The 20,635-nt window shown below is 46.6% G+C and overlaps 1 protein-coding gene across 2 annotated transcripts in view; it reads right to left on the reverse strand.

Annotated features, from left to right (window-relative positions):
* The window catches only part of APPL1 (adaptor protein, phosphotyrosine interacting with PH domain and leucine zipper 1), an 85,101-nt gene extending 71,022 nt beyond the window's left edge, over positions 1 to 14,079 (reverse strand). The window contains exons 1-4 of one of the 2 annotated variants that reach the window (XM_085863596.1): positions 13,897 to 14,079; positions 3,329 to 3,427; positions 2,081 to 2,140; positions 1,524 to 1,595 (exon numbers count right to left, since the gene is read on the reverse strand). In XM_085863596.1, coding sequence (XP_085719722.1) covers positions 1,524 to 1,595; positions 2,081 to 2,140; positions 3,329 to 3,427; positions 13,897 to 13,950 — 285 coding nt within the window. In that variant the 5' untranslated portion in view covers positions 13,951 to 14,079. The remainder of the gene's footprint in view (positions 1 to 1,523; positions 1,596 to 2,080; positions 2,141 to 3,328; positions 3,428 to 13,896) is intronic. The other variant, XM_085863595.1, reaches the window with a different exon arrangement.
* Between the last annotated feature and the right edge of the window lie 6,556 nt (positions 14,080 to 20,635).

Here is a 20,635-nt window from a genome sequence, read left to right on the forward strand (position 1 = left end):
AAGGCAAGATCTCGCGGTTCCGGTTTCTCGGCTCCCACAAACGTTGTAACTCTCACAACAACCTTTGCAACATTGATACTGTTACTCGTCAAGTATGAACCCGCGTGGAAGAGTGACTGGGGTTTCCCGGCAGGGGCCAAGGCCCCGCCCCGGAAGGGTGGGCCGTAGGACCCTTTCCAACCAAAGGCGGACAGCGAGGTGTGTTTCACCAAAGGCCCTCCCCATTGAGGGAGGTAAAAAAAAAATCCCAGAGCACTCTCAGAGAGCAGAGTTTTTGGTGGGTTTTTGCTGTCACGAAAGGGGTTTTTGCTGTAACAAAGGGGTTACGAAAGCTGTTACGAAGGGGTGGTAACAGTGGTTGTTATGAGGGCTGTCACGAGGGTTGAGCAGAAGGTCGTCGAGGCGGTGAACGTGTCTCTGCTGGCCCTCTATAAGGAAGGAAAGAGCGACCCCGACCCCCCTCCGTGGACCCCGACCGTTCACCACCCGAGCTCCGCCACAAACCTCGAGTCCCACATGTGCGACTGGGGACTAAACCAGCGACCATTGTCAGGTGCCGCAGCATGGAGTACCCCCTTTCTCCGACGGCCAGGTACCCATCCGAACGCTGACCCCCAGCTTGTCTCTCTCCTCAGCTGCGAGGGTCCAATAAAGAACTCTGGGTTTCTTTTCATTTGTGTGTCTGTGTGTGGGCCAGTCTTTAAGTAGAACTGAATAAGTGTTTTTGGATCATTGCAAATATTCCTTGGTTGCATATTCGCGTTAAGTCTTGCTTTGTGTCTTCATTTTATGTAAATAAATAATCACTGAAATGTTCCCAGTCCGTTTCCGTCCCTTTTTGAATTGGTCCAGCATGGTTCGGATCTGAGTTTCGGCGGGGTTTTATCCTCGGTAATCGGACAATTGTAGCCGGGACGTCCTGGACAGACCCGCTCGACTGCATCCGAGCCCGAAAGGTGGGTGGTAGTCGGTAGGTGTAATTTTACCACTGCCGGTAGAGTGAATCCGGTTCGGCCAGGCATTCCGAGGGCGTGGATCCCCGGTAGCAGAGACCGCGTGGTTACTTCCATACATTGGATTTAGACAAAATAACCCTCCGCCACGCGGTCGAGATATTGGCGATCCACGGCCGGTTAAACGACCCGCCGGCTCGCGGAGTTATCCGAGCGACGGCCTACAATTCTGGGGAGTCTGGTGGAGACGACGTAGCTTTCCCCACCTCGTGGTCATTCTCACCACCAATCCCCGGCCCGCAACAATATATATAATATCGATGATCATAGACACGAGGAAGAGTCAAAAAGATTTTCACCTCAACTGTGAAGGAATTGTTCAAAACCAGGAAGAGTCAGTTTCAACGATATTTCTGGCCAATGTCACAATTTATTTCCCAGTGGCAGATGAGGTTTCTGGTACCATTGGAAAAGAAGGGATGCCGTTTGCTCCGAACTTATGGAAAAGGGAAAAACAGTCATTCCCTTATATCTGTATTACTGCTGACTTACAATGTCCTCTGACCTCACCTCATCGATCACTTTGGCAAAATGCTGCACCGTTGAAGTCATGACCTCGTCATCGCCTCCCAGTGGAAAATGCTGTGAAAGACGGTGGGGGGGGGAAGGGGAGGGGGTAAGGAAACCAATCCCGCAATGGGGAGACACAGAGACAAACCAATAAATGGGAAATGCTATGAGAGGGGACAAAAAATAAACCAACCAAAGGCAGAGGCTAATAAAGAAGGGGACAAAGAAACCAATGGGAAGTGCTGAGTTATTTTTTATGAACAGATATCCTGACCATCTATGGAATTTTCATCCCCAGATTGATATTAGAGAAGTATTTTACCATTGTTCGACAAGAGTTAGATACCTGGGTAGTAATATATGTACAGGGCTTCAAAGCCTTTTTACTTGTTCTCTTCCATGCTATTACAGGAAACGGAACAGGTGTGTGTGCCGACAATATGTCAGCAACCCATTGGAGGCTCGATTATGATTGTGCAGTGAAACAGGATTCTCAGGAGAACACGTAATGAACATTTTAATCTTGAACCACATAATCTTGTTCTGAGAGTGCATACCTGGCTGGTGTAGTTGAGCACCTGGCGTGAGAGATTTTGAGTGGCAGCGCTCAACTCTGTCTGAAACAATAACAAAAGGAATAAAACATGAGGGAGGGGGTGTGGAGGAAGTATCGATATTGCACTTTTTGAGAATAATATCAATTTATTTAATTGCCAGAAGATTTTTTTAAATCACGGAAAAGAGAAAGAGAGAGGAGAGAAAGAGAAAGAGAGAGGAGAGAAAGAGAAAGAGAGAGGAGAGAAAGAGAAAGAGAGAGGAGAGAAAGAGAAAGAGAGACGAGAGAAAGAGAAAGAGAGAGGAGAGAAAGAGAAAGAAAGAGAGAGGAGAGAAAGAGAAAGAGAGAGGAGAGAAAGAGAAAGAGAGAGGAGAGAAAGAGAAAGAGAGAGGAGAGAAAGAGAAAGAGAGAGGAGAGAAAGAGAAAGAGAGAGGAGAAAAAGAGAAAGAGAGAGGAGAGAAAGAGAAAGAGAAAGAGAAAGGAGAGAAAGAGAGAGGAGAGAAAGAGAGAGGAGAGAAAGAGAGAGAGAGAAAGAGAAAGAGAAAGAGAAAGAGAAAGAGAAAGAGAAAGAGAAAGAGAGAAAGAGAAAGAGAAAGAGAAAGAGAAAGAGCGAGAGAGAGAGACAGAGCGAGAGAGAGAGAGAGACAGAGCGAGAGAGAGAGAGAGAGACAGAGCGAGAGAGAGAGAGAGAGAGACAGAGCGAGAGAGAGAGAGACAGAGCGAGACAGAGCGAGACAGAGCGAGACAGAGAGAGACAGAGAGAGACAGAGAGAGACAGAGAGAGACAGAGAGAGACAGAGAGAGACAGAGAGAGAGACAGAGAGAACAGGAATGTGTGACGGTTGAATGTGTGACGAGGCCAAATTTATTTGATTTTGGTGAAGACATGGATCTGAATCCGATAATTTTTTTTGGTGATTCTTCACAATTGATAGGGCCAGAAACGATAAATAGCATGATATCTTAAAACGTTATGGACGAGTTATGACAGGACTTTGTGAATGAGTTGGTTAGGTGACAAGAACAAGCCGATTAGATTTTGGTTAATGTCAGGAATCCAGATTGGGCCTATCAGTGGAATACAAAATGTAAAGTGTTCAGCCTGGTGTAGGTATGCACTCTACTGAGTACTGAAGTAGTTGCAATTGCAATTAAATGAACAGCCTCAATATGAGGACAAGCAAAGATGGTAGAAAACTCAGATAATTAGCACAAAGTGTACAACAACGTGATTTGTAATTTGCTTGACCTGGGCGGCGTGCAGTCGCTGAGCCGCTTGTAGCAGCCGTGAGGAATATGAATCAAAGAGGCTCGAATCTTCCTCGAACACTCCGAGGAGACACCGTGTCTGGCAGGGAGTAAACACATCCTAATCATGAGAAGCATCTCACATAGAAAACCAATTTTTCAATAAGTAGGGTGTTCAAAAGGTTCTCGGAATGAAGTGGTCGTACAAGAAACACATTATTTTTCAACATACAAGCATGATTTATAATTACTTAATAACGGAGGCCCGTACTCTCGACAGCGTATTGGGGCATACACAACAAGTCTAGAAACTTTTCAAGGCTGGAACCAATCCAACAACGACCAGTGCGAGTAGACGGGTCATTCAGCTTGGAAGACACGCAGGGTGATGGTATATACCTGGGTCGGGATTCAAAACGGGGCCAGAGAGCTGCAATGCGAGTGTGCAAATCTCTCGGCTATCCCGCCAGCCTTAAATATATAATTCGTGAAAAATAAATCCTTCACAACAATACGTACTTAAATAAAAGTGTTTTTTTTATTTGCATTTCTTGGACTATTGTGAGTACTATCTCATTCTGGGAACTTTTTGAACAGCCCATGATCCCAAGTCTCACCTTGGAATTCTTGTACTTTGAAGGATTTGCACAATATTTGCTCATACGTGTTCATTTCCACATTTACCCACCACTTCGTGGTTGTGGTATTTCCAACAGGAGTAGCTTTAGTTCTACCGAAAATAAACTTTATATTGATCAAACGGATGGATCAATAGTACTTCTTCAATTGGAATTGACTCGTAAATTGATTTGTAATAGCATTTAGAATGCTTTAGTTCTCAGTTCTACTTATGGGGGAGCTTGGACTGTCAGACATCCACATCATCACTTGGACAAGGCCATCGTGAGACCATGTTGTGCTGTTGCAAGAATCACACACACACACACACACACACACACACACACACACACACACACACACACACACACACACACACACACACACACACACACACACACACACACACACACACACACACACACACACACACACACACACACACGTTTGGAAGCAATAAATAAACTCAGAATACGAGATTTGAACCTGGGGTCCCACTTATATGCTAATTATATGGGAATTCAACATGGAGTCCCAGTATATGGGATTTGAACATGGCGTCCCAGTAATATGGCATTTGAACACGGGATCCCAGTAATAAGCTCAGAATATGACATTTGAACCTGAGCTCCCAGTAATATGGGATTTGAACCGGGGATCCCAGTATTATGGCATTTGAACATGGGATCCCAGTTATATGGCATTTGAACATGGGATTCAAACTGGGGATCCCAGTAATATAGCATTTGAACATGGGATCCCTGTAATAAGCTCAGAATATGAGATTTGAACCTGGTGTCCTAGTAATATGGGATTTGTACATGGGATCCCAGTAATATGGCATTTGAACCGGGGATCCCAGTATTATGGCATTTGAACATGGGATTCCAGTAATATGGCATTTGAACATGGAATTCAAACTGGGGATCTCAGTAATATAGCATTTGAAAATGGGATCCCTGTAATAAGCTCAGAATATGAGATTTGAACATGGGGTCCCAGTAATATGGCATTTGAACATGGGGTTCCAGTAATATGGCATTTGAACATGGGGTTCCAGTAATATGGCATTTGAACATGGGGTTCCAGTAATATGGCATTTGAACATGGGGTCCCAGTAATATGGCAGCCTGGTGTTGGCTTAGTGGTTAGGGTGGCGGCTTGGGATCCTAGAGTCCTGAGTTCAAGCCCCATTAGCCGCTGAATTAAAAATACACCAGGAGGTTGACTCAGCTTGTCATCCTTCCGAGGTCGGCAAAATGAGCACCAGTGTACTGGTCAGGGGGACACTGCATCAGCGGCATAGCCGTGTCCCAACCAATGATGCAACCAGCAGCCACAGGCTGCACTCGATAGGGAGAGAGAGTAATATGGAATTTGAACATGGGATCCCAGTAATATGGCATTTGAACATGGGATCCCAGTAGTATGCTAATTATATGGCATTTGAACTTGGGGTCCCAGTAATATGGCATTTGAACATGGGATCCCAGTATCGGTAATATTGTTACGAATCTGGAAGCCATGAGCACTCAACATACAGGTCCAAGAGAACAGTTATATCGGTAAGTTTGTGTTTTTTAATTCGGGTCCCCGTCCCTTGTTTAATGGGTGAAGAAATGTACATGCGCTGTGAGTTATTTTGATAGTCAGGGTTTTCTTTTATTTTAAAATCCTCAAAACGACAACAACGCCAGCATCCCCCACACCTTCACATCGCTCTGGCCGATGCTATGGTGGGTGGAGTTCAAGGAGGAGCCTCGTGGCGGCCCGCAACCAATCAGCGTGCTACGAGTGAGGTGGCCACCGCTCAGCCAATCAGATCCCGCGACGGTGAGAAAGGCGGTCCGCGTGACGTCACCACACCCCCGGGCGAATCGACAGACTTGCCGCTCGTTTTGGCCAATGACAGGGCGACGAGCGATTCTGTGCGCCAAAACCGTCCAGTGAGGGAGAGCGGGGAGAGGGGAAGGGTACCCTTCCCCCCTGGACAGGGTGAATAAGGTTGCGGCGTGATCGGACGAAGAGAGATCCTTCCTCCGCAAGAACCGCACTTCTTGGTGAGAGAGGTACCCACATGGCAGGTGAGAGAGGTACCCACACCTAGCCAACTGGCGTGATGACAATTGAAGTCGCCACATAAGAGGAAGAGAGAGTTTGGATGAGAAGATAGAAGATGGTCCATGTTTTCGGAGAGTGAGGTGTAGATGGAGTCATCACTGTTCGGTGGACGGTACAGTACACATATAAACATGAGGTGGGAGTGGAGGGGAAGCCGAAGCCAGAGGTATTCCTGGGGGTGTGGGGGAGTGAGAGCAGTGCAGGGAGAGTGAGGAATAGAGTCTTTGATGAAGAGAGCAACACCTCCACCAGGACGAGGCTCAGGTCTGTCATACCGTAAGAGGGAGTAACCAGGGAGAGATACTTGGGAGTCAGACACGTCTTGGGAGAGGAAAGTTTCTGTTAGGCAGATAATGTCTGGTTTGTCAGTGGCAACCTGCATGGAAAGATCTGAAAGGTTTGAGCGAAGGCCCCGGATATTTGAGGTCCACACTTTTAATGAAGAGGTAGGGGAGGAGGCTTTGGGTGCAGGAGGTGGAGGGGGCGGGGGAGGGTAGGACGAGGGGACGAGGGGGAGGTAAGGAGGGTTGCTGAAGGAGTGTGGGGTATTGCAGAATGGCGGGGGGAGGGGGCCGAATGAGGAGGAGAAAAGGCTCTGTGGTGCTGGGAGAGAGGGGGGGACAAGAGACAAGGAAGATGGCAGTTGAGGATTTGAGGAGGTGGAGTGAAGATATGGAGGTGAGAGGGCAGTGGAGGGAGGCAGGTTGGTGGATGAGAGGGGGGCAACTTAGAGAAGGAAGAGTGAGGGGGATGAAAGGTGGGAGAAAGGTGAGGGGGAATTTTTGAAAGAGGTGAGAGGGAGGCTTGGAGGGAGAAGAGTGGGATGGTTGCTTTGAGAGTGAGAGTGAGGGGTGAGGGGGGTGAGTTGGCACTGAAGTTGGAAAAAAGAATGGTTGATGGAAAGCGAGCATCCATGGCAAACTGTGGTTTTTAAAAGTTTTAGGTCAGAGATGCGATTTAACACAATTCTTGATGGATGCAATGAAGGCGAATTCAGAGCATGGAGAGAAGAAGCGCTGTAATAGTTGGATTTTTTAGGCAAGGAATGAAGGAGAGGTCGAAATGAGAGCAGTCTGTTAAAATAGCAGAAGAGTAGTGCATTGTGAAACAGTAAAGAGTACCACATGTGTGAGAGAGGAAGATGAAGCATTATAAGATCGTTTTTGTTGTTAATATTAATGTATGAGAGAGTTCAACAGATTAGGTCATGGAAGTGTAAAAAAAAAAAAAAGAAATCGAGGAAGACGAGGAGGAAGTTAAGAGGAAGAAGAAGTAGCAGAATCGGGAGAAGTTGAGCGTGTTGTTGTTGTTGTTGTTGTTGGGTATATATATATATATATATATATATATATATATATATATTTTTTTTTTTTTTTTTTTTTTTTTTGAGATAGGAAAGAGATTAGTTGGGAGAATGGGGGATGTTTGGAAAGTGGGGGAGATGAAAATTGAAGGTAATGGGGAGGATAGAAATTGAAGGAAATGGGGAGAAAAAACAAACAAACAAACAAAAAAAAAACGATCGAACACCAAGTGGAACCGGTAGGCCTCAAGCCTAGGACTAGGCCTCAAACACCAGGTAAGAACGTCGACATAAATACTCACAAAATAGCACGATTTTTGAAACAAAACCGAACTAGGAACACACATTAACATGTAGGTGAGAAAATTAAACAGTTAAAACGGGACAAATAACAACCGGAACTTAACTTTGAGAATGTCAGCAGGGAGCCCCGAAGGAGACCTCTTGCCGCTCAAAACCGGAACCGGAAGTGAGCAAAAGTGGGACATCAGCAAAAGCTTTCTGCGACTCATTGGGACTGACTCAATCGGTCAACTTCCCGACCCGGATCTCAACCAATGGTACTCCATCTCTTCTGGATCTGATTTTGACAAATTTCCCTGACAATATCTGCTGCTCTTCCTTCGCTCCAATTGGTTCTTCTGACCACGTCCTTGTTAAAGTGGACATCTCTCTGGCTGTTATCAGAGAACCACCTCACCGCCGTCGAGTCTGGCATTTCACTCAAGCCGACTGGCAGGGTCTCCGAGCAGCCATCAAACTTACAGACTGGTCTCCTATCACTACTTTCTCAAACATCAACTCATCCTGGGAATTCTTTCAAAGAAACTTGCTCTCCCTCATGCACAGATTTATCCCCTCTCGTGTTCAGTTGTCTTACCCTTCCTCCCGCCCTTGGTTTACTGAAGCTTGTGGCGAGGCAGTTGTCCTGAAACAACTTGCCTTTGCCTCATGGAAAGCAAACCCAACTGAGGGCAATCTCAGTTCTTTCCACAAAGCCTCGGAACAAGTGTGTAGCTACCCTCAGGAGAGCCAGAAAACAACATCTTTCTCATCTCAAGTCTGAACTCTCAAACCTCTCTCCCTCCTCAAAATCCTGGTGGCGTTTAATCAAATCTGTTTCTGGTGTATGTTCCCCCTCCATCCCCTCCCTTACCTCAAATGGCCGCACTGCTGATTCCACACGTGATAAAGCTGAATGTCTAAACTCGGTGTTTGCAGCCAAATCTTGTGTCCCAAACCCATCACTATCTCTACCCACTTTACCCAGTCGCACCCAACTGTCCCTGGACTCTGTATCCTTTTCTCCTGACAAGGTGGAGAGCTTGCTTTCAAACCTCGAGTCAGATTCTGCAACCGGTCCAGACGGCGTCAGCCCACGTGTCCTCAAAGCCTGCTCTTCTGCTCTTGCTCACCCTCTCTCTGTTCTATTCACCCTCTCATTTTCTCAAGGTCATCTGCCATCTGCTTGGAAATCTGCTAATCACTGCCCTGCATAAAAAAGGTGCAAAAACAGATCCTTGTAACTATAGACCAATCAGCCTCCTCCCAATCATCAGCAAGGTTATGGAATCCATCATCGCTTCAGACATGAAATCCTTCCTCTTCTCCAATGGCTTGATTTCCAATCATCAATTTGGTTTCAGACCAGGTCACTCTACCCTAGATATGCTGCTACTGCTCTCCCATCAATGGATGGAGGTCCTCAATGCCAGACAGGAAATCCGAGCCGTATCCCTGGACATATCACGTGCTTTTGACACAGTCTGGCACCCTGCCCTACTCACCAAACTCTCTTCCCATGGTATTCAAGGCCATCTCCACTCATGGCTCGCAGACTTCCTCTCCTGTCGCAGTCAACGTGTGGCCCTAAATGGAGTTCTTTCATCCCCTCTTCCTGTGCAGGCTGGAGTTCCTCAAGGTAGCGTTCTGGGCCCTGTTCTTTTTCTGGTTTTCATCAATGATCTCTCGGACTCTCTGGAAAATCCTCTATTTCTCTTTGCCGACGACTCCACCCTCTGCCGTACCATCTGTCATCCCTCAGACCGGCAAGCAGCAGCTTCTTCGCTCACTGCAGATCTGGATAAAATCACAAACTGGTCCAACACGTGGAACATGTCTTTCAATCCAGACAAATCTCACACTCTCACTATGTCTCTTCGAAAGGACCGTTTACAAAACCCCCCATCCACTTTCTCAACAATCCTCTGGAAGAAGTCTTTTCTTTCAAGCTTCTGGGTCTCACTATCTGCCATGACCTTTCCTGGGAAAGTCACATTTCCAACCTTGCCTCAAAAGCCAGTCGCCGACTGGGAATCCTCCGTCGTGCAAAGTCCTTCCCCGGCCCTCTTGAGCTCCTGACCACTTACAAAGCTTTTGTCCGTAGCCTGATGGAGTACTGCTCTCCCCTCTGGGCTGGTGCTCCTGCCTCCCACCTTTCTCGACTTCACGCTGTCGAAACCAGGGCTTTTAAGATCATTGGCATCTCCCGCAATGAAGCTGAGTCTTTGGGCCTCTCACTCAATCACCGCAGGTTGGTCGGTGGTCTTTCTGTCTTCTACCGACTCCTCTCCAGCCTTGCCCCCCTGCTCTCTCTGCGATTTGTCCCCACCACATTTCCACAGGGCGCTCAAGGTCCGCCAACAACCCCCTTCTGGTAAAACTACCAAAATCACGAATCACTGCTCATCTTCACTCTTTCATTCCTCTTTTTCCCGCCTTTGGAATAAACTTCCTCACTCTATTCTTTCCCATTCTTCCCTCCAGGCTTTCAAAACAGCTGTTCACCACCACCTCTTATCTTCCCCCATCCAAATCCTCGATCTTTTCTACCCCCGATAATCCACCCAAGCCCACTTCCTTCAATTCTCCTGCTTTCCTTCCTGAAAGTCCCTTTAATGTCCATCTTCCCCTCGCCATGTTCCCCGTCCCATCCCCATCCCTCTCCCTTCCACATTTCACCTGTGTCTGTTCCCCAATGTTTTGTCCCTTCCACTCCCGCCCCTCTTGTCTCATGCCTCATTGCTGTGAGTTGTGTGTTAGCTCTCATACGAGCCTCGACCAAGGTATACAAAAAAAAAAAAAAAAAAAAAAAAAAAACCCGCAAGTAGGTTGCGCGCCGTCTCTCTGTCGGTGTACAAGGGAGAGTTTTGAGATAGTGGATGACAATCGAGCAGGGAAGAGTGGTGATCACATTCGCCTGACACGAGTGGTGATCACGTTCGCCTGACACGAGTGGTTATCACGTTCGCCTGACACGAGTGGTTATCACGTTCGCCTGACACGCGAAAGGTCTGAGTCCCACCACCCCGCCAGCTCAACGTACAGGTCAGAGTGCAGACTCTGGGCTTCAGCTCGCCTTTCCCTCTGAGCTAGAGGCCTCAATAAAGGCTGTGGCCAGTGTGTGTGTGTGTGTGTGTGTGTGTGTGTGTGTGTGTGTGTGTGTGTGTGTGTGTGTGTGTGTGTGTGTGTGTGTGTGTGTGTGTGTGTGTGTGTGTGTGTGTGTGTGTGTGTGTGTGTCTGCCGGCGGGCCCGTCTGCAAGTAGGAATTGTACAAGTGCTCTTTGCTGTACATACTTACATCTCATTAGTCGTGATAACTCTGCTTCTTGCGTGCTCTCCCCTTTCCCCCATCTACTATATAAATGCCAGTCCTTCTGTCTGTTTGTCTGTAACCAATAAGCTCCTAGACCAGTGAACTGATCTTGATGAAACTTTACACACATATAGACCTAACATTCAGCTCCAGGATGCGCTAAGTGGCTTTCCATAAAATTGAAATATATATATATATATATTTTTTTTTTAATTCCATTAAAAAAAATGGCTATCGAATAGTGCACCGGCGTATTAATCATAACAAAAGGCTTCATGGTTAGAAACGCTAGGGTTTTTTTGAAATACAAAATGTTCGTATTCATTGACTTTTTAAACATACACATTCTCCTCCTGTTATTTGAATTCTTGAACTGCACGTGCACGGCAACAGCTAACTGCTGATAGATCTGCTCATGAAAGAGCCAGGCAAGCGGAGTCAGCTGCAGAGAGAGAGAGAGAGGAGAGAGGAGAGAGGAGAGAGGAGAGAGGAGAGAGGAGAGAGGAGAGAGGAGAGAGGAGAGAGGAGAGGAGAGAGGAGAGAGAGAGAGAGAGAGAGAGAGAGAGAGAGTCGTCTTACTGCTGATATATCTGCTCATGAACGAGCCAGGCAAGCAGAGTCGGCTGCAGAGAGAGAGAGCGTCGCCTAACTGCAAATAGAGCGTCACACCGACGGGCGAAAGAAGCACAAAACTCACGTTCCAGCTTTCTCGGTCCGGGTTTTGGCAGGACATCAAGGACAGTTACCACTGCTGCGAGAAACATTGAGTGGCTCAAGGCCGCCTTCAACTATGACCTCTCTGAGGATTACCGCAGCATAAAGCCTTCCTTCCATAAATCTGAGGAATAAAAGAAGCCTTCCTAATTTTCTCCATACAACTAATGCCTCAGTCTAACTAGCGTGAGGAAAACAGGGCAAATTTCCAGGGTATTACAGAGTACTTCAGCGAGTTATAAATAAATACATTTGTTAAATGTATCAGTTCATTGCTGTGTTTCTTCCATTGGCTTAGCATGGCGCATGTTGGTGAATTGCAAAGGCTGTTGCCGCGGTAAATGTACATTTGGACCGACGGAACTTCGGCAACAGTCTGCTCGGGTTGCGCACGGGTCGGGCACGCCAACAGCTCGACTCGTACGAGGGCCGCCGAGGGTGTGAATACTCGGTAACTCGCCACGTGGAGCTCTAGGTATTTTGAAGATTGGCAAATAACCCTGTACCATGTGGCTTAATTATTGACGATTCACGGTCCGGTAAGGGACCCGTACCTGTCAGAGTTTTCCGAAAGGTACGATCAAGATTCCGGGTGTTCGGTGGAGCCGACTCTACTGCTCCATCTAGCGGTCGTGCTCGCAGCCGATACCCGGTCCACAACAATATGGCATTTGAACATGGAGTTCCAGTAATAGGGTACTTCCATGTAAAAGTGGACACTGGTTGAAAAAAATTAAGTGAACCATATACTATATTTTTTAATATATCTGTTGGGAAACATCCCCAGGTTCTGGCCTGTTTGAGTGACCTAGACCTATTGGCAACAAAACAATGATCAGATTCTATCCTAAAGTACATAGCAGTTATCTATAAACTGTAACGTGAGTTACTGTGTAACGCGAGTTACTGTGTAACGTGAGTTACTCACTTTTTCATCGTTATATAAGTTACATGTTGCAGTTCACTTTTCATTCTTTCTAAAATTCAAGTATGGACCCTCAGCCTTTATATGTAACTGGCCACTCCGTAATTCATGTCTGTTTGAGGAGAAACAGTTAATAAAGTTTAGTTGTTTTTGACCAAGTCCATTTGTTGTAACGTGAGTTACCATGCCTAAAAAGGCCATGCTGCACCACACATTGAAGACATTAATCATCAGACCATACCACAGAATAGGTTCAATATCAATGCCAGCCTGACCAATAATCTGGATCATTGCAGTTGTTAGCAATGCTGTGGGGGGACAAGATACATTCTCATATGACCTTCAAATGTAACGTGAGTTACCATGGAAGTCACCAATATGGCATTTTAACATGGGGTCCCGGTAATATGGCATTTGAACATGGGATACCAGTAATATGACATTTGAACATGGGATACCAGTAATATGGCATTTGAACATGGGATCCCAGTAATATGTTATTTGAACATGGGATCCCAGTAGTATGCTAATTATATGGGATTTCAACTGAGGCTACACTCCCAGTAATATGGCATTTGAACATGGGATCCCAGTAATATGTTATTTGAACATGGGATCCCAGTAGTATGCTAATTATATGGGATTTCAACTGAGGCTACACTCCCAGTAATATGGCATTTGAACATGGGATCCCAGTAATATGTTATTTGAACATGGGATCCCAGTAGTATGCTAATTATATGGGATTTCAACTGAGGCTACACTCCCAGTAATATGGTATTTGAACATGGGATCTCAGTAATATGGCATTTGAACATGGGGTCCCGGTAGTATGCTAATTATATGGGATTTGAACTGAGGCTACAATCCCAGTAATTAGCTCACTAGATGACTGGAGGGATTTGAACCTATGATCTCTCAATCTATGGGATTTGAACCAGGGATCCCATTTCGCTGGAAAAGCCTCCTTTATCTTTTAATACTAAACACCAATTACCTTTGTGCACAGACTTGAACTTTTTAAAGTAAAACAGGCCAGAAAGATGTGACAGGACAACTCCCCAAAGGGTGGCCCGGATCAAGTGACGTGGGGTTTGTAAAAGCAAAACACAAACAAGAAGTTTGTGAAGTTTCCATTTCAGTCGTCGGTAAGAAAAGCTGTTTGAGGAAGAGGATTAGAAACCGAGGACGGCTGGGAACTCCGAATGCTGTGGACGGACGATAAGTAAAGGAACACACAGAAGAGCCGAGGAGAACGCGCGAACAGGTAAACACGTCACAGATCCGCGCTACCTGCGGACTGTCCTCCAGCGCCTCTTCGAGCGGAAGCCTGTCCATCCCGGGCATCCCGCCTGTGGCCCCCCCACCTCGCAACTCCGACAGCTACTCAGTGGTTAACAGTTGTACGTGGGGACCAATTACACACCGCGCCCGTCTGCCGCTAAGCGAGCTCCGCCTCGATCCGGAAGCGCAGGCCGTACGGCGGCCCGTCGGACCAAATCTGTTCCAAACGCAATTGTTTATCGTGGGCGTGGTGCTTCTCGAGCGATTCGCGACGACGTGTGTGCACGACGATTATTAATTATATTATCAATCAATCATGACGACCTGTTTCAATTCTCAATTTCTTTTTACGAATGAAAAGCTGCCATCGGGGTAATGCATCGCGGAGCACGCTGTCCTTATAGGTGCACGTTAAGCCGGCTGTCCGGCCGTCACTGCACTTCCAGGTGCACTTCGAATGTTAATCCGAATAAGCTGATGTTAGGGTTGGGTAAATATGATTGAAATTTTGTGCATAGCATTTTCTATGGCCGTTTTCCATGCTGAATCCGAATCCGGTCGAATTTTTTTTACCTCCGATGACCTTTGACCCCCCGGAGCCTTAATTTATTCAAAATGGCGGCCAAAATTGACCTTTTCATGTTTTCCTTCTCTAATGTGACTAATAAGGCTTGTAATTGAAATGAATGCGAGGGAAGAACCTTCAGAGTGTAGGCTTTATTCCACTTGATTGAAGCCGCTTCTACGGGCACATCAGGGGATACAGGTGCAGCGAGGAGTACATATGTAGCAATGTATACATGTGCAGTAGATCACCGCAAAATAAATCAGCATAAGCACGGAGTCCGGTATACTCTCAATTCCCACCATTCAACGAGTACCAAGTGAACCGCCGCCGTAAATGACAATGTCCCAGGGACAATCCCCCCGACCACACGGAATCTTGGTTTTATCCGTCCCGTGCACGAGCCGCGCGACATGTGATCGCGCGTCACGACCTTCAATTCACCACATTCTCCCCGTCTTTAAAATGTAACTAGAGGCCCAACTAACGCGCCATGATTACTTCAGCACTATAGGAGTATACATTTCAAGCAGCGCGAACTATTTAAACTACAGAAGCATACATGCCAAGCAGTGAGGATTATTTTGAGTTGTAGGAGCATGGTAATGAGCATCGATATATGATATAATGAGCATATAGGAGCATGAGCATCGAGGATGCCGATAATCCCCTTTACAGATCGAGTCGGCGAGGGGGTTTTATCCGTCGACCTCTCCGGGAGTAAATGGCGGTTTCACTTGAGGGAGGCTTTCGATCCTCTTGGGGAGCCTCGACTCGTGCCGGGGATGACTCCTCGATTGCTCTCGGGTGGAACGCGGCAGCTCCGTCGCCACCATTCCCGGGTGGAGTTCCTGGGTGGGAAACACCTGGGGAGGGAATGTTAGAGGGAGGAGAGCCAGATGGTGGTGTACCTGCAGGAGGAGTACCTGAGGGAGCCAAATGGCGAACCGACACAGTGGTCTCCCTGCCATCAGGAAGTCTAACATGAGCATAGTCTGGATTAGCATCGATGAGTTCGACCTCCTCCACCATTGGTTCATACTTGCTTTGTCGTACCGGGCGTTTCATGAACACTGTTCCGGGATAGGTTAGCCAGTTGGGCACCGATTGGCCATCAACATAACGTCGTTGGTGAGTAAACATTCGTTCGTGAGGAGTAGCATTGGTGGACGTACAGAGCAAAGAGCGTATGGAATTCAGAGCGTCGAGAAGGGTAACCTCCCACCGCTCGGGCCCCAGCCCTCTCGATTTCAGCGTCAGAGTTACGGCTTTCCAAATGACTCCATTATATCGTTCCACCTGCCCATTACCTTGTGGGTTGTAACTCGTCGTTCGACTAGTTGCTATGTCGTGCTCAAATAGGAACTGTTTTAGCCCGGCCGACATGAAACACGGCCCTCTGTCTGAATGTATGTACGAAGGTTTCCCAAACATGGCGAAGAGGTCAGACAGACATTTCACGAAAGTGCCCGAGGTCATATCCGAGCACGTAAATGCGAATGGGAACCTTGAGTATTCATCAACAACAGTGAATATGTATCTGTTGTCTGTCTCGGTCGGCAGGGGCCCTTTGAAGTCGATATTTAGTCTCTCGAAGGGAGAAGTGGCCTTGATCAATCTGCCAGAAGCCGCACCATAGAATCTGGATTTTAGTTCAGCACAAACAGGGCATGAAGCATTCATTTGTTTAATATCTTCGATAGAATAGGGAAGGTTTTGTCTGTGCACGAAATGTGCCATTCTGGTTACCCCTGGGTGGCACAGAGACACATGAAGGTCTTGCAAAGCCCGACCGATTGTCGCCGAACAGTAGACCCGAGAGAAGGTGTCTGCAGCAGGGTTTTCCCTCCCGGGCCGATAAACAATTTCGTAACTATAACAAGATAGATCTATCCGCCATCTCATTATTTTTTCATTCTTAATTTTCCCGTTATTTTTCCCATCAAACATGAAGGCAACGGATCGTTGGTCCGAGACGAGTGTGAAGTGGTTGCCCAGTAAATAATGTCTCCATTTACGTAGGGCTTCGACAATAGCGTACGCTTCCTTCTCTATCGCTGAGTGTCTCTGCTCGCTTCCAGAGAGAGTTCTCGAGAAGAACGCGACGGGTCGGCCAGACTGATTGAGCGTTGCAGCGATCGCGTGATCGGAAGCATCCGTTTCCACCACGAACGGCATCGTGCTGTCGATCGATAGTACCACGGAATTACTGATATCATCTTTGAGGTTGTGGAAAGCTTTTACAACAGCGGCATCTGGTGGGAAGTTTTGGCAATGCACTAGGGGATGTATTTTTTCAGAGTATTGGGGGATCCATCTCGCGTAGTAAGCGAACATTCTGATCACCCGACGCATTGTCTGCAGGTCCTGAGGTGGGGGTAGCTCACGGAGCGGGCGCAATCATTCAGGATCGGGCTTAATCGTGCCGTCGGCTATTGTGTAGCCGAGAAGATTAATTGACTTTGCCGAGAATACGCATTTCTCGTAGTTGAGAGTCAGATTATATTTTCTAGCAATGCTCAAGAATCTGTCCAGATTCATATCATGTTCCCCCCGATCCTTACCGCACACCGTGACATTGTCCACGTAAACGAAAGTGTCTTTGAGGTTTTCATCTGAGATGATGTCGTCCATGACTCGTTGGAAGCAAGCTACCCCATTGGTGACACCGAACGGAATCCTCCTGAATTGGTAGAGGCGTCTACCTGCCTGGAACGCGGTGTAAGGTTTGTCTTCCTCTCGGATGGGAATTTGATGATAGGCGCTTCGCAAGTCGATGGTGCTGAATATTTTGTAATTGGCCACATGTTCGACCATCTCGTCTATGCGCGGCAAAGGGTAAGCATCGAGTTGGGTGAAGCGATTGACCGTTTGAGAGTAATCGACAACCATTCGTTTCTTATGGTTCTGGTTGGTGGTCACCAACACCTGCGCGTGCCATGGCGAATCGCTCGGTTCTATAATACCTTCTTCCAGTAATCGCTTGGTCTCAGAAATGATGAAGTTCATATCAGCAGTGGTATATCATCGCGATTTGATCGCTATCGGTTTACAGTCCGGCGACAAGTTAGCAAACAGCTGGGGTGACGATACCACTGCGGTGGTCAGAGCATTTAGAATTAGACGAGGTTTGCTTCCTCCAAAGGGTATTTCGACGCTCACGTGCTGCTTGAGGACATTATGACCCAGAATTACATCTGCGCATAAATCACGAAGCACCAGTACCCTTACATCCCGATGCGTGTACCCTTTTACGTCCAATTCAACATTGCAGTACCCTCGTACGCGGGACTGTAGTGATGTGGAGGCCATGCATACCGTATTGTCTGTCGGGTGGATCTTCCATTTCCTGCCCTTCACTAGCGAGCTGTTGACGAAACTTTCAGAGCTACCGGTATCAATCAGCGCCTCAGCCATATGCCCGTTGATTCGTACGTTGATGATAACTTTGGATAGATTTCCCGGTGAAGCTGCTGTTACTTTCTTTTGTGAGTAGAGAGCCGCAGAAGTGGGTTTATTTCTTCTAAGAGTAGATTTGCATACCCTGGCATTATGCCCTTTCTTGTCACAATTCATGCATGTGGCATCCCTGGCGGAGCATTTGTTGCGGGGGTGTCTTTTGTACCCACAAAAGAAGCATTTACCAACCGAAGTAGTGGCTGAGGAGTTTGACGAGGTCTGGGTATCCGATTCCTCGGGTTTATCTCCATCCTCAGTGTCGGAGGTGCCCTGGGGGGTTCCTTGGGTTTCCGCCGTAGCAGCATTCATTAGCAGCATCGGTGTCCCATATGACTCAGATTGCTGCTGAGCCGTATCCATTGCTCGAGCCTGGTCAGCTACCATTTCAAGAGTGGGTTGCGCTTTCTCCAGTAAGCGTTGCCGTATGGGGGCTGACCTGAGCCCTTGGATGAACGCCTCTCTGGTCGCTTCATCTCGGTGTTCCTCGGCGATTACGGCCCGGAAACTGCAGTCTTTTCCCAACTGCCTCAGAGCTTGCAGGAACTGATCGATTGTCTCCCCGGCTGCTTGCCTGCTTGTGTTAAGAAGATGTCGTATGTACACCTCGTTCTTGCGCTTTACGTAGAGCGCCCGCAGCATGTCAATCGCTGCGTCTTAGGTGTCACACTCCGAGAAGAGACTGAATACACTGGGCGAGACATGATTCACAAGGGTGGCCAATTTGTCGGCTCCCTCTTCAATAATGGTCAGAGAGTGAAAGAAGGAACGGAACCAAAACCTCTCCAGTTTGTAGATTTTGTCCATCGTCGGTTGAGGGAGCCGAAGGGATCAAGTGAAATAAATTGAAATGAATGTGAGGGAAGAACCTTCAGAGTGTAGGCTTTATTTCACTTGATTGAAGCCGCTTCTACGGGCACATCAGGGGATACATGTGCAGCAAGGAGTACATATGTAGCAATGTATACATGTGCAGTAGATCACCGCAAAATAAATCAGCAATTAGCACGGAGTCCGGTATACTCTCAATTCTTACCATTCAACGAGCACCAAGTGAACCGCCTCTGTAAATGACAATGCCCCAGGGACAATCCCACCGACCGCACGGAATCTCGGTTTTATCTATCCCGTGCGCGAGCCGCGCAACATGTGATCATGCGTCACGTCCTTCAATTCATCACAGTAATATATCATTTCATATGTTTTTCAGGTCAAGGAATACGCTGATCACATTTTCAAATTGATTGGATGTTGCATAGGACCGAAATCAAGTAATTTAGGAAAAAGGAAGACTTGAAGAAAAATAAAAATACTAGGTTATTGAATACTAAACAAACTTGCAAAAAGCACAAAGGACCTTTGACCCCAGACAGTCTATATTTACTGAGTACACTATCGGAGAAAGAACTTCTTGCGGAAGTGACATATTTACGCTTAACTGTAGCCACAGACATACGCCAACAAAGACGTGTGAAGGATGGAGCAGGGAAATTCCGCACTCAAAAATTCAGTTTGACCGAGCTACACAACTCTATAAAGAATTCTATCAAACCCGATAAATCCGTGCAGGATAACATTAATGAACTTTTGTTGGAGGCACTGGTGTGATCTCGGTCTTATGTTGATCTGAGAATGACAAAAACAGTTCAATTTTAGCAAAATATTGTGTGGTTTTCAAAAATTGTGTTGTAAAAATCATCAAATCGTTGCATAAGTGTCATTTTCGTATTTCCTGATTGGAAAAACCTATAAATTGATATATTACAAGCCTTATTTTCTCTCAGTTGGTCAGAAATTCATAAAAATATCATTTTTTTTTTGGTCGCCATTTTGAATAGATTAAAGTTCCGGGGGTCAAAAGTCATCGGAGGTTAAAAAAATTCCAACGTTTTCAGATTCAGCATCGAAAATGGCCATAGAAAATGCTATGCGAAGACACTTAACCGAAAAAAACCACTATTTACCCAACCCTACTGATGTCGTTCCTAACAGGTAGCTGTGATACGTTTTTCTCGATATGTAGATGTATTCCAATAATGATCTATTTGTTAAATAAAGCACGGGCAACCAAAGGGTCGTACGCGGCAAACACGTGACTTTTTTGGGGGGAGGGGCGGGGGTGGGTGTCTCCCGGAGTGTTACGAGAGAATGTCACAGTCACGTGACGTCATCAAGCAACAATGCCCAACGTGGAACTCCCACCATACACTAAAAGATCATGGAGCGTTCTCAGAGAATATCTGAGTATGACCTGCATTTAATATCCCGATTTTGTTTGTCATATTTATGGTCGAAAATGGTTTTCATTCCGACATTACACATTCGGAATAAATATTAATATCTATTTTGTCAACATTAATGTTTTTTTAGCTCACTTGGAACATAGTTCCGGGGAGCTTATGGGGTGGCGCTTTGTCTGTCTGTCCGTCCGTCTGTCCGTCCACAAATACTTGCAACTTCTCTGAAACTACACATCGGATTTCGATGAAACTTGACGACACCCTTCATCACCCTGAATGTACCAACGTTTGTTCATGGCATTAAAAAAATCTGGCCCGAAGAGAGTCTGGGGGGATGCCCCCCAAAAGACGTATTTGCTTTCTTCTCAGAAACCACACATGAAGTCCTGATGAAACTTGACGACAACCTTCATCACCCATGATGCACCAAAGTTCGTTCATGGCATTAAAAAAAATTCCATCGGTATTTACTTTCCTTTCCATTACT

Source organism: Eptatretus burgeri, chromosome 18 (genome assembly GCF_056783735.1).
Source record: "Eptatretus burgeri isolate ZD-2024b chromosome 18, Ebu_testis_v1, whole genome shotgun sequence".
NCBI lineage: Eukaryota > Metazoa > Chordata > Myxini > Myxiniformes > Myxinidae > Eptatretus > Eptatretus burgeri.